The sequence below is a fragment of the Budorcas taxicolor genome, chromosome 10, assembly GCF_023091745.1.
Source record: "Budorcas taxicolor isolate Tak-1 chromosome 10, Takin1.1, whole genome shotgun sequence".
Classification (NCBI taxonomy): domain Eukaryota; kingdom Metazoa; phylum Chordata; class Mammalia; order Artiodactyla; family Bovidae; genus Budorcas; species Budorcas taxicolor.
Genome location: NC_068919.1, coordinates 72,105,919 through 72,119,855, shown reverse-complemented (window position 1 = coordinate 72,119,855; position 13,937 = coordinate 72,105,919). Strand labels below are relative to the sequence as shown.

The 13,937-nt window shown below is 35.7% G+C and overlaps 1 protein-coding gene across 1 annotated transcript in view; it reads right to left on the bottom strand.

Moving 5' to 3' along the window:
* Window positions 1-5,131: 5,131 nt before the first annotated feature.
* The window catches only part of HIF1A (hypoxia inducible factor 1 subunit alpha), a 45,770-nt gene continuing 36,964 nt past the window's right edge, over window positions 5,132-13,937 (bottom strand). The window contains exons 9-15 of the mRNA XM_052646435.1: window positions 12,473-12,693; window positions 11,647-11,933; window positions 10,120-10,242; window positions 9,557-9,981; window positions 6,726-6,834; window positions 6,044-6,170; window positions 5,132-5,564 (exon numbers count right to left, since the gene is read on the bottom strand). Coding sequence (XP_052502395.1) covers window positions 5,413-5,564; window positions 6,044-6,170; window positions 6,726-6,834; window positions 9,557-9,981; window positions 10,120-10,242; window positions 11,647-11,933; window positions 12,473-12,693 — 1,444 coding nt within the window. The 3' untranslated portion in view covers window positions 5,132-5,412. The remainder of the gene's footprint in view (window positions 5,565-6,043; window positions 6,171-6,725; window positions 6,835-9,556; window positions 9,982-10,119; window positions 10,243-11,646; window positions 11,934-12,472; window positions 12,694-13,937) is intronic.

Here is a 13,937-nt window from a genome sequence, read left to right as displayed (position 1 = left end):
TAATCATAAGCAGTTCTGTGTGGAAGCATTAAAAAAAATATTTTTCAAAGAGCCAGTAATATTGTCCAAAAATACATGGAAAAGATCTCTACATAAAATAGTGTTTCTTAATGTTTTAATATTCTAAAGATCCCTAAAGAATATTTGACTTGACAGTATTCTAGCCTACTTGTCAGGCTACATATGCAATTTTAAAAAGTGCTTTTGCGATAAACATTAAAGCATACCACTCCCCCAAACCTCCAGCCTGCTCTCCTCTGTGAAAGAATCACCATTGTACAGTGATTAAACATCCATAAGATGAAAAAAGTTGTAGCACTCTCCCTAAAGGACACTTCTCTAATTAAACACACAGAGACTGGGGCTACAGATCAGTTTTTATTAGGAAAAAAATATTCACAACACCTCAGCCACATTTTTTTACATGTCAAATAAGAAAATGTTTAATGTCCTACTTTTTAGGGAATTCTATTTGAAAAAACATAAATAATGAATTTTCCTGAAGAAAACAAAATATAAAACATAGTCTGCTGCGGATATACAGAGGGTAATTTAAACAATACCTCACCCCGCACTTTACAACAGACTGCGTAAACTAATTACAGATTAAATTTAAGGCTCCGAGCTTTTCCACTTTGCGTAAACTCACTACCCTTCTGTCCAAAAAGATTATCTTCTCCCAAAGGATTCTCAGGGTGCAGTCACAACAAATTCAAAAAACAGGTCAGGCAAAAAACCAAACCAACAATAAAAATCCACCTGGGGAAGCTTAAGTTTCTATTAATCAGGCATATCTCAAATGCTTAAAATGAAGTCTCTGAGTGCCTTTAAGGTTACTATCTTGAAATAAACGCACAACTCCTCTATTTTTGACAAGTTATTAGTGGATGGGGAGTAATTTTTTAAAAATCTTAACATAGCTACTCAATCTTTTAGGCAATCCCCCGGTATTTCCCTGATGGATTTTCTCGGTATTTGGAGTGGAGGTTCACACTCCAAAGCATCTGCTTAGGAGTTCAGAAGACAGTTCTAACTACATCAACAATTCCTGTCTCCGTCCTTCAGATCTCTCCGCCACCACCTCCCCCTCTCCTTCCGCAACCCCAACATCCGAAGCGACCAAGTTTGAGGAAGGGCGGGCAGCAAAATCCGACGAGTCTCTGAAGACAACAAGCAGCGCAGAGCCCTCGCGCCAAGCGCCTCCTCGCGATCACCCGCCCGCGCGCGTGCTTTCCAAGGCCGGGCGGGGCAGCGCCTCCACATGCTCTCCCACACGTAGGCGGGAGCCTGGGGCAGCGGATCCACGCGCCGCTCCTGCTGCCTCGCGCCGGGCCCCAGTCCCGGGGCGGGGCCAGGGCTGCGGTGCTGCGCCCCAGCACGTACTGGGGCGTGGCCTGCAGGGCGGCGGGCGGGGTTTGGAGAAGTTTCTTTGGGCGGCTCACGTTTCACATCCTTATCATGTAGGCACTAGGGCGCCAGAAACAGAAGGGGTAGCCGGTCCCTTCCGCATCCTAGTTATTTTCCCCGCTGAGGGTCTGATCACTGCCGCTCTCAGGCACCTGTCTTTCCTCTCCGTCCGGGAATGGAGCCAAGAAAAGGGAATAAAAGAAATTAAATAGTACAAGGAGATCGGGTGTCTGAGCAGCGTCTTGGATAAAACCGTCCACTACAGGTAAGAATAAAAATTATGTCCAAAGCTCGGAAAGGTGTGAACACAACAAAGCTCCAGAAGGTGTTCATAGGAGGTAGTGGTAAAGTGTAGCTTTTGTCTTACAAGGAGACTATTTTATTTCAGATCCTACAGATTGAACTAATTGTCTGTAAAATGATCTGGGACAACAGGTTCAGCGCTATTTAAAGGGATGAAATACGAGCGAAGTGGTTAGTAACAGACTTAAACACCCGAGTAACATTTTTTCTTTACATTTTTGTTGGTTTTAGCTACCATGTTTGCAAAGGTTTTATTTAATCAAACCCCGTTAATTTTTTTTTTGTATTCGTTGCAACTTGTTTTTGACGTTGCTACCTTAGAAATTTGAACTTTTAGAATGCTTAGGTTTCAGCAAACCCTGTAACTTTAAGTTCATCCTTTTTTTTTTTTGTATTTTAAAGGTTGTAAAGAGAAATCGAAATTTAGAAATGGTAGTTGTGAGGTTAACACAAGCTTAAAAGAAAATAAATGTGTCTAGCATGCCTTTAAATCAAAAAGCGCTGACAAAACCATACCAATATTCATGTGGCCTTTTATAGTTTATCACTGTGCTTTTCATAAACCACCTCATTTACCTGTGAGTTAATGTCACCATAAGCAGACACCTGAATCTCTAGTTCAAACTCAAAACTCACTAAATAGCACCAGAATACTTTTATTCATTTCCCTTTGTCTTGCCATTCCTCTCATAGAACATCCCCTCGATGTCCTCTGTGATTGCACTACCACCCTCAGTTCCCTACATCCCTATTGCTTTCTATTGATATTTGTCATTTAAACAGTTAATGGGGAGAGGGGTAGGGTTTTACTGGACTGGCTAGCACCCCAACAGAGGCTCTGAATCTTTGGCTACCTCTCCAAGACTTATGTCATCTACAAAATGAAATGCAGGTCCTAATTCATAGGGTTTTTTGGAAGATTGTGATAACACGCAAAAAGCTTAGCATAGAGTGCTAACAGACATTAGGTTCATTTTAACTCTTAATCTAAAACTTGTACACAGCAGTGGTAGAATCTCCATGGAACTCTTTCAGTTCCAAAGTAAACAGTGAAACTTAGAACAAATGAACAAAATACACCAAACTCCTTTGCCATACTTTTTTCAGATGTGAAAAGAACACTATGGTCATTCATTCACATCAGCATCAGAGAAGGGGAAACTACAGCCATGCGTAAGGGAGACATTACAGGTCTATCTATGGTTGCTGGGGCAGGGCTATACTTGGATGAAGACATTATAAAGACATTTGTGATGGTCTCAAAGAGGCTGGCATGCTGCTGGAAGAAGGACTGGTTCTGCTATTTAAAACAGCTTCAAGCACTCCAGGGGGCTTGTTTTCTAAATGAGAGGGGTGGATACTTGTTTTCTTCCAGCTGCACTGTCCTTTAAAGTGGCTTTCTCATCTAAATCATTGCTCCCAAATGTCATTTTCCTACTCTTGGTCATTACAGATCTGACCATTACTAATACTTGAAAATGATAAACTTCTAGATTTCAGCTTAATTTGCTACCAAAATGAGAATGTTTTCAATTTCAACTGGGAATATTAAGCAACTACTTTAACTACTTTATTCTAAAATACCACCTCCAGTACTATCTGTAATTAAATTCAGAAGCACTTTGGATCATGGGATTTGCAGTGAAATATGCATATGCCTCACAAAACTTAGATTGAGTCTTAGTAAACATTTGTTCCCAAACTTTCATGTAATTGTAATCACATTTTCTTCATTCTAAGATTAAAAACAGCCACTTAAGGTCTGTGGCTTAATTTTATTCAGGATGTTCCTGTAACCTCAGTATACTGGGCCTAAGGCTCTGTAAGGATTTAATTTATCCATAAAAATAATCTGTTGTTACTTTTAGGAGCAAGGATTCACTGTTTGTTATATCTTTTTGTGCTGAGTTTTTAAATTTTAAGTGAGAATGTATTACTTTTACAGTAAAAAAAAATTGCTATTTTTAAAATGTAGAAAAATGAATAAAGCTATTAAAAAATTTTAAAACATACAGTATGAATAAGGCAGAAACAAAGCAAGGTTTTTCTAGTTTCATATTAAGAGTCACAAGACCTAAGTTTAAATCTTTGGTCTGCCATTTATTACCTTTAAGGCTTGGACAAATCCTGTATCACTCAAGGTCTAAATAGCTTCATATGTGAGTGAAAATAAGATTGGAAATCTTACAAGGAACTTTTAACCCTTACAAAATTATGTAACTATAATGTTAAGGATTTGTTTCATTCATCCCATTCATATTAAAACATTAAAATTTTGTTTTACTTTAATAAATTAAAGGTACATAAATTCATAAATGACAGTTTTCTAAAAGCATATTTTTTACAGTGGAATATTATGGTTTGTTATTATTTAACATTACAATTAGGGACACAGTATAAAGTGATGGCAATAGGGTAAATGTAGAAATAGCAAGAATAATGTAATATAAAATACTTAAACTGTTGGTAAACAATTTTATGAGTTGGAGGTGTTGAAACAAACATTATTTTAACATAAAAGCTGGTCAAAGGGGGCCTGGTCCACAGAAGATGTTTATTTGATGTAACAAAACCATACAGTTAGTGTTAAAAGATCCAACCACAAAGAGCAAAAGGAATGAAAAATTTGTACAATGCACATAGAAAAACAAGATGTTTACTGTGACAACTATATATTTCTAAAATAATGCTTCTAAAATTACTCAATTATTGAAATCTATATGAAAACAGAAGGATGTTAATAGCGACAAAGTGCATAAAACCAAACATCAGATTTTGAGCAAATTAACATTACTAGGCAATTTTGCTAACAAAGCATGATTTTTTTTTGTTCACAATCTGCTCAAAATACCTTTATACCAACAGGGTGGGCAGAACATTTCGGTTTAATATCAATTACACAATATTAGCATAAACTTCCACAACTACAGATAGGGTATTGTCTTTTGAGCTGGCAAAGTGACTACAGAAACATCAAATCATTTCTCTGAATTGAGAATTTTATCCAAAAAATGCCACATACCTTCCAGATATATGTATATCTTTCTATATCATGTAAATGGCTTTACCCATTTAAATAATAAATCATACAAGCATTTAAGAATCATTATTATATGATTAACAATGTCATGTTCCAGGTTTAATAATTTCATAGGCCAAAAAAAATTTTTTCTTAAAAACTAGTTTTATAAATGCAGAATATATTGCATGAGTAACTGCTGGTATTTTTTTAAGAAAATATATTGTGCAATTGCGGCTACCATGTACTGCTGGCAAATCATTATTGTTTATGTAAAATGTGAAAAAACTGAGTAAAAATTTTTTAAACTCATCATGATGAAAGGTTACAGCCTTCTTAAAAAAATTATATTGGCATCTTATTAAAAATAATTCGATAAGGGACAAACTCCCTAGCCCAAAATAAATAAATAAAAAGGTGCATTTTAAAAATGATGCTACTGCAATGCAATGGTTTAAATACCGAAGAACTATGAAAATGTGCTGTGTGTGATCTGGCGTTAAAGAACATACTAAAAAAGAGCATTAATGTAAATTAAGTAGAAAGGGGATCAAAATTGAACTAACCGAGTTTGTGCAGTATTTGTAGCCAGGCTTCTAAAATTAGATATAGAAAATATAAATAGACTGCTTTAGGTAATGAGCCACCAGTGTCCAAAAAAAGGAATGAGATTATGAAAAAGCTCAGTTAACTTGATCCAAAGCTCTGAGTAATTCTTCACCCTGCAGTAGGTTTCTGCTGCCTTGTATAGGAGCATTAACTTCACAATCATAACTGGTCAGCTGTGGTAGTCCACTCTCATCCATTGATTGCCCCAGCAGTCTACATGCTAAATCTGAAAAACAAAGAGATATATATCTAAGTATTCATTCATCTAATCAATGAATATTATTAAACAGCAACTATACACTAGGTATTGGGGAAAATAAGGACAGTTAGCTTTAGAAGGATTTTTAATCTGTTAGGCAAAACTACAATTATGTAATCAAGAAAGTACAAACAAGCATTACTGGTGCTATGTCACAACTGTTTAAAAGAACCTTGAAGGCACAGAGGAGTGACTTAAACCAATTTAGAAAAAGGCATTAAAATGTACAAATTTCAGCTTCTATTCATTATTGATAGCACACAGACAGATCAAAGATAATTCAGAGTTCCATCTGGAAACTATTACTGATCAAATAAAATGCAGCCTTACTTTTTAATCCTGGTAAGGAATGGAAATCACTCTCACTTGGAGTAAAGCTCCTAAATAAAAGTTTCATATACTTTAATTCTCTTTGTGATATTTAATGGAAGAAAGAGTAAACTAACCAGAGGGTATTAAAATAATTGTCTTTTGCTCCATTCCATTCTGTTCACTAGATTTGCATCCTTTTACACGTTTCCAAGAAAGTGATGTGGTAGTTGCACGATCATCTGGTTGCTGTAATAATGTTCCCTGAAAACAGTAAAATTATTTCAATTTTACTATGTTGAATTTTTTTTTAAATCACGGACTTTGAAATCAGTATAAATTTGCTAACAATACATAGGCAAGATTCTTAAAGACTGCTCTCAGTTATTTAAATTCTATTTTTAATACTGCTGTGATGAATTCATTTGCCACTCATATGACAACTACATAAAAATGCTTTCCAGTTAATTTGGTCTGAAAATATCAGTATGGGTTATACTAGCACTGACTGTGTTCTGTGGGTAAGAAGGGAAAGTAACCAAAAGGGAAGAGAAAGAGACTTGGTAGTGATACTGGGTGTGGAATGAGGGGAGAACTATACTTACTCTAAGTACATCTCTAGTGTTTGGAATTTTTTGAGACTGTACTCATTAAATGTTTGTACTTTTAAAAAAGAACATGTACAAAGTGAAAGAAACCAGCGTGTAACTTCTGAGAATGTAACATTAGTATTTGGAAGATACAAGGAGTTACCTATATATCTAACTCAAAAATAGCACATCAGCTAGAATAGAAAAGCAAACATGCTGTCACACTTACAATTCCTACTGCTTGAAAAAGTGAACCATCATGTTCAATTTTTCGCTTTCTCTGAGCATTCTGCAAAGCTAGTATCTTTGGATTTAGTTCTTCCTCAGGAGCAGTAGTTCTGCAAACAATTTTTTAATAAAAAATATGGTTGTTTTATTTATTTTAAAAATATCCCATTAGCTTTTTAAACAAAATATATAATGACTATTTTCCAACATTAAGGGATATGTTATACATAAGAGTTTCCCTGATTATACTAAAGTTTATTGCCCTAAAAGTCAAAGCTTATTTTTTAAAACAAAATTTCCTAAACTATTCATTACCCTATTTATAAAACATAAGTGAACAGAACTAAATTGATGTTAAAGAGTTAAATATTGGCCTTTCATTCCATCTAATACATACATATTCTTGGGACTACTGTAATATAAGTTTCACATTCGAATAATGCTTTCACTGTTTATAAAACTTTGCATCTTCATTAGTTCATTTTACCTTTGCTCTAGTCCCCAAGATAATACACGTATATAATACATATTTTATAAATAAAAATTGAGGCCTGTTAGGTAACTTACTCTGTTCCTAATTAGCTGCAAATATGGAAGTACACTGTAGGTCTCCTAATACCCACTCTCCTTCCCAGTGATCTTCCCACTAAGCTGTTTTGCCCTCAGTATTGATCTGATTATCAAACTTGAACTATCTGTATCTAAAATTAATAGTAAACAGTAAAGGACTGTTTTATGTGTCAAGTACATCGATTTTGTTATATGTTTTGTCTTTTCAAGAACCAGCTCCCTACCCTGAACCCCAACATAATGATAATAGAACCTTGCTCTGTTCATCTAGTTGAGAATGGCGTATGGTGAGGTACTACTCTAACTGCTCTCCTACATGCAGTCTTGTTTTGTATTTTTAAAAAATTCTATAAAACCTTCAATATATAGACAGGCATATTTTAATTTTTATATACATGTTATCTTTATTAAGGATAACTCAGTCTATCATGTAAATATCATCTTAGTAGTAGTACTTTGAATAGTTTATTTTCAATCTTTAAAACTTCAAGTTGTCTGGTTTAATACAGCACTTTAATTTTTTCAAATTACCAAGAGAGGTAGTAAAGAAAAAGCCTCCATCTAGTTCTGAAAGGTAAATTCATTTCTTAAAGTGTTTAGTGCACACTGTATTGGAACTAATGTAAAAAAAATCATTAATTTGACTAGATGTTTGTTGGACTTTGGTTTTGACAAGTACATACTTATTTAGAAAACTGAAAAATCTCATCTCTGTAACTATAAATTACAGATTATTGCTAATTCTGTTGCTAAGTTCATTCTTTTCTTCATCCAATAACCATTTATAAAGGAAGTACATGTTAGGTACCGAGTTAAATATTAGTAACACTGTCATTGCCCAGGGGAGCTCCAAAGTTGGTTGGTGATACAGTAGAAAAGTAATGTAGAATACTTCTTTGTTAAAGTTGCAAGATCTTTTCCAAGTTCCGGGAAAAGGTCTCTACTAGCATTCTAGGTCAAAGTAGTGATGCAGGGCAGGAGAAAAAGCCATAAGCTCTGGCTATGGCAGTGCTTTTTCCTATTGCTATTAACATCTCAGTCTAGGCACTGTGGAGAAGGAATCGTTTCTGTCCCCCACACACCACCCCACTGACTCGTTTTCTCTGACTATTGCCTCACGTTTAAAATACATCAAATCCTATTGCAAATCATACACCAAAATTATAACTTAAAATTTTGGTGGTGTCCATATGTTTGCTCAAGTTAACTCCGTAAAAGCAATGTCATAGAACATGCTTAGATTCCTACTGTACCTCTTAAAAACCTATTTTAATACTTAGGGACTTCCCTGGTGGTCTAAGAATTAAGACTCGGCACACCCAATGGATGTATTTATCAATATATCCATTTCCAACTTTATGGGTTTGATCTCTAGGTCCCACATCCTGCACCCAAGGCCTAGTACAAACCACCCTCCAAAAACCAACCTACTTAATCTGTGATACAGCTAGCGTTCTATAAATAAAAAGGAAAAACAAAACGCAATAGTTATAATATGGTTATATATAACTACATAGTTATCTATCTACTATATATATATGTGTATAAATATAGCTGTAACTATACATCCAAAATTTTTAAATGCTTATTAAGTATCTGTATTGAATGCTGAGGACTGAAGACCATAAGTTCAATTTGGAATGGAGAATTATTAATACCCTTAAGTTGGAATGGCTTCCCTGGTGGCTCAGATGGTAAAGAATCTGCCTGCAGTGCAGAAGAGCCGGGTTTGGTCCCTGGTTGGGAGATCCCCTAGAGAAGGAAATGGCTATCCACTCTAGTATTCTTGTCTGGAAAATTCCAGGGACAGAGGAGCCTGGTGGGCTCCAGTCCATGGGGTTGGAAAGAGTTGGACACAACTGGGAAACTAACACACACACTTAAGTTGGGACGGCTTTTCTTCAGGTGAGCTTAAAAAGAGCTCAGAGAGGATCGTTAACTAGTCTGATTTAAGCAATTACAAGAAACTGGGCCAGTTTTTGTACATTTACAGAACTTACTGGCTGGATTTTATTTTTAGAGGTATTAGAAGACCCTCCTACTCCTACATTTAGATAAGTGATGTGACTATAAAGTAATACACAAGCTAATTTAGAAACAGTTTTTTGAGTGCTTGTTTTAAGTTCAGAATTCGTATGTCAATTTTATGTTCCTTAAAGTATAAATATGAAAAAGTTTGCTATGTTTAAAAATAATTTACCATCATACACATTTCCTTAAGAATAATGACCAAAGTATAAGTTTAATGTTACGTATAAATACCTTTGACTCAAAGCGACAGATAACACATTAGGGCTTCTTGGATGAGATTTTTCTGTCTGTTCTATGACTCCTTTTCCTGCTCTGTTGGGTGAGGCTGTCCGACTTCCAGTATCACTATATGGTGACGTTGTGGCACAAGGAGGTTCTTTAGGTACGTGGGGAGGAGATGGAAATGCAATCAGTATTTTAATGTCTTCCGTACCATCTTTTGTCACTGTTTTCAATTCATCATTGGTGGCGGTGGTAGTGGCGGTGGCTATAGGAGGTTCTTGCATTTGAGTGGGCTGGAATACTGTATTTGTGCTTGCACTTTGAGGACTTGTAGAACTGTTTTCCAGTGGTGACAACTGATCAAAGGAACGTAACTGGAAGTCATCATCCATTGGGATATAAGGAGCTAACATCTCCAAGTCTAAATCAGTGTCCTTTAAAACAAGATACATGAGTTTTTACAATGGCCATACCTTATGAAGCAAAAACAAGTTAAACCCACAGCCACTTGAGAATAAAAATTAATAAATAAATTTTAATAGAAAATATATATAATAAACAAGTTTATATACCTGAGTGGAAAATGGATTCTTTGCTTCTGTATCTTCAGCAAAAAGTTTCTCTACCAATTCCAACTTGAATTCATTGACCATATCACTATCCACATCAAAACAATATTCACTGGGACTGTTAGGCTGTAAAAAGAATTAATATATTTTACTTTTCTCTGAGGAAGCTTGGATAAATGTTTTGCTAGTTGTTAGAATTTGCAAACCTCATCTCAGAGAATACACAACAGAACTCTTCTCTTCTATCAAATTATCTAACTAGTGAGAAATTAAAATTTTGAACTTACACTTATAATTTTGTCAATATATCCATTTCTAACTGTACATAACATCATTTATAAAATTAAAAGATGTGTTTATCTGCTTATTCTAAAGAATAAAACTCACCTAATAGTTCAACACCCAATGGTACCTAGCTGGCCAATAACTAGATGATACACTCACTGGAATCTAGCTGTGTACTGAGGCCATGTTGCTATAGTGATCTACCTAAAAATCGCACAGCAATTCTGGGGGCTGGGGTAGGGACAGGGCTGCAGACTGAAGTTCTTAACTTGTATTCACCTTAATGAATGTAGTACTAGTTTAGTTTTCAGCAAGAATTCTAACCAAAAAATGACAGCTGTATATTCTAAGCATAAACTTTTGCCTTCCTCGTCTTAACATTTTTGTTAGATTTATTTTGGTTGGATTAGAAACAAAATGATTCCTTTTTTGCGCTATACAAAACTGAGCCCCCAGAGAATAGATACATTCTCTGGAAGGCTATGATATGTCAGATCTCCTACTTTTTTAGCTTGCCAGTTTGAATGAATAAATATTTAATGTAAAATAATGTATCACTTTTTAAGGCTTAATTGAGCCTCACTTATCAACTCATAATACTCAAATATGAGTAGTCCCCATCCATGAGCATGTTTTTAGACATAAGAAGCTCTGAAATCAAGTATGTCTAGATTGGGATATAGAGCCCTATTTGATACTGTCAGTCTTGGCCCAACTAGCCCTTAAAGATTGTTTTTATATGAGAAAACTAATATCAAGACAGAACTTAAATTTAATGTAAAGTTTTTACTCTGGGTAAGACTTGGCATTTTCATATAATACGTACATAGAATGTCAATACAGTGATGGAAATTGTACTAAACTGGGCAAAGCCCTTTGCTACTGGATAATTCTCCAACTCAAAGGGTAATATGAATGGGCTTGGAGCAGTCATAAGCACACAGTACTGTCCTCTGTGGATGTCTAAATTCAAGACTTTTATTGTCCTACTGATATTAAATACACAGAGGAGCAATGTATGTTTTACCTTTTGCCTTATGTTAAGGCATCTCCTTCCCACATTCCTGACTGTTTTTGAGCCTGAAACATGGGACTGAGGTCAAAGTTAGGCAGAGCTTTTGCAGTAATTTTAAAAGTGCTAAAAGTCACACAAACAAACTATGACACGTGGTTCAAATTTACAAATACATCCCCAAACATCAAAATCTGTAAGTTATCCTTTTCTAATTATATTATGACACCTACCTCAGGTGAACTTTGTCTGGTGCTTCCATCAGAAGGACTAGCTGGCTGATCTTGAATCTGGGGCATGGTGAAAGAAAGTTCCAGTGACTCTGGATTTGGTTCTAACTTTAACGCAACTTCTTGGTTGAGTGCAGGGTCGGCACTACTTCTAAGTGGCTTTGGAGTTTCAGAGGCAGGTAATGGAGACATTGCCAAATTTATATTCTGCAATTTCTCATTAGATGAGGGGAGCATTACATCATTATACAATGGAACTTCCTCAAGTTGTTGGTCATCAGTCTCTGTGTCTGTAGGGGAAAGATTACCTAGATTTTAACATATACAGAAATTTATGTCCCCTCTTACAAAAGGTTTGTCTAGTTGACTTAAGTAATAAAAATGTTACCAAATTTTACTTAATCTAAAAGTCTGCAGATACTATGGTATAACTCTAAGTCTGAGTTATCCTACCAATCCACTATTGACAACTTCTGTAATCTATAGCATAAAAACCCCTGCATTCCAACCTTCTCATACCTTGTATTCATTAAAGTTTAACCTAGTTTGAAATTAGTTTTCTTTCTCAATATCTGATATTATGGTACAACGCCTTATTCTTCAGCTCAACTTATGGCTGCTGCATATAACTGCCCACTTGTGCAGAAGACATGGCAGCACGGTACAGAAAAAGAGCAGCTGGGAGCAATCAGAAGTGGGAAGGAGAGACGCCCTAAAAGCACTGTGGAGCACAGTCTCCAAATCACAGGGCCAAAGGCCACAATGTCCAAATGATCATCAACAACAAATGGTAAAGTTTAGGCAATTAACAAAATAACTAAAGACCCACCATTGCTGCCAAAATCTAAAGATATGATTGTGTCTCCAGCAGCTGGTGCCAACAAAGTTAAAGCATCAGGCTCCTTCTTAAGTTTATCAAAGAGACTGCTTGTATCTTCTGATTCAACTTTGGTGAATAGCTGAGTCATTTTCATGTCTGAAGATTCAACTGGTTTGAGGACACATTCTGTTTGTTGAAGGGAGAAAATCAAGTCGTGCTGAATAATACCACTGTCAAAAAAGAGAGATTAGTAATTCTTAAATGAGCACTTGACACAATGTTGGAGGAGAAGGACTCTGAAATGTCTCTCAAAAAAATTCAAAATTCTGCTTTATGGAATGATGCCTTAAAACATCTCTCATGCCTACCTGGTCATGTTCAGGGTTTAAAATCCGAAATATGAAATAAAGACCTATTAAAATTGACAATACAAGATAATTCAAATATTTGATTACTTTCAGTTAAGAAACTTCAGCTATCCCTTTGAGAAGACTTGTGGTGACAAAGAAATGTAATAGTCAAGTACATGTAGGGCAATAAACAGATCTTTTGTGCCCACATGGAATGAAATTAACATAGAACTCTTGGACACTAATATATGAAGCATGATCTAAGGATGGTCCTAGAATATTAAGCTATAAAGATAAATGACGAAGGTCCTTTCTCAGAGGGGCACTGTTTTTCCTTTGGTGTTAAGAAAATGGTCTGTGATACCACCTATAGGATAGAGTTGAAGAGGGATGATGAACAACAGCTCCATCTTCATGTTTCGCTTAATTTTTTTGTTGTTTAGTTGCCAAGTTATGTCCAACCCTTTTGCAACCCAATGGACTATAGTCCACCAGGTTCCTCTATCCATGGGATTTCCCAGAAAAAAGAATCCTGGAGTGGATTGCCATTTCCTTTTCCAGGGGATGTTCCTGACCCAGGGATCAAACTAGGGTCTCCTGCATCCGCAAGCGGATTCTTTACCACTGAACCACTGCTGCTTTAATCAACAAACTTTACGTGTTTACTAAGTGAACTAAGGATTCAAATAGTTCAAAATATCTAACCCTTGCCTTAGGCAGTGTAAAACCCAATGTGAAAGTAGTTGTGCAAACAATTAAAATACAAAGTGATAATTGCTAAAATGGAGGTGGTTTGTGTCACAGAGGTCAACAAGCTGAAATTTGATAGCCACAATATTCACAAGCCAGTCCGCTAAGAGAAGAGTTTATGAATACACAAGAGTCATGTGTCTCATCATACAGCCTTTTACAGTAATCTCACAAATAACTTCACTTAATCCTCATTTTAACCTTTTGAGGTAAGCTTTATCATCTCTTCTAAATGGATGAAATTCAGATAAATGAGATTTCCCCAAGTCATGGAACTAATGAGGGACAAAGCTATGACACAAACCTAACTACTCCAGGGCCAGAATTATTTTTATAAAAATAATATAGTTAGCTTGAGATAGTTTATGATGATA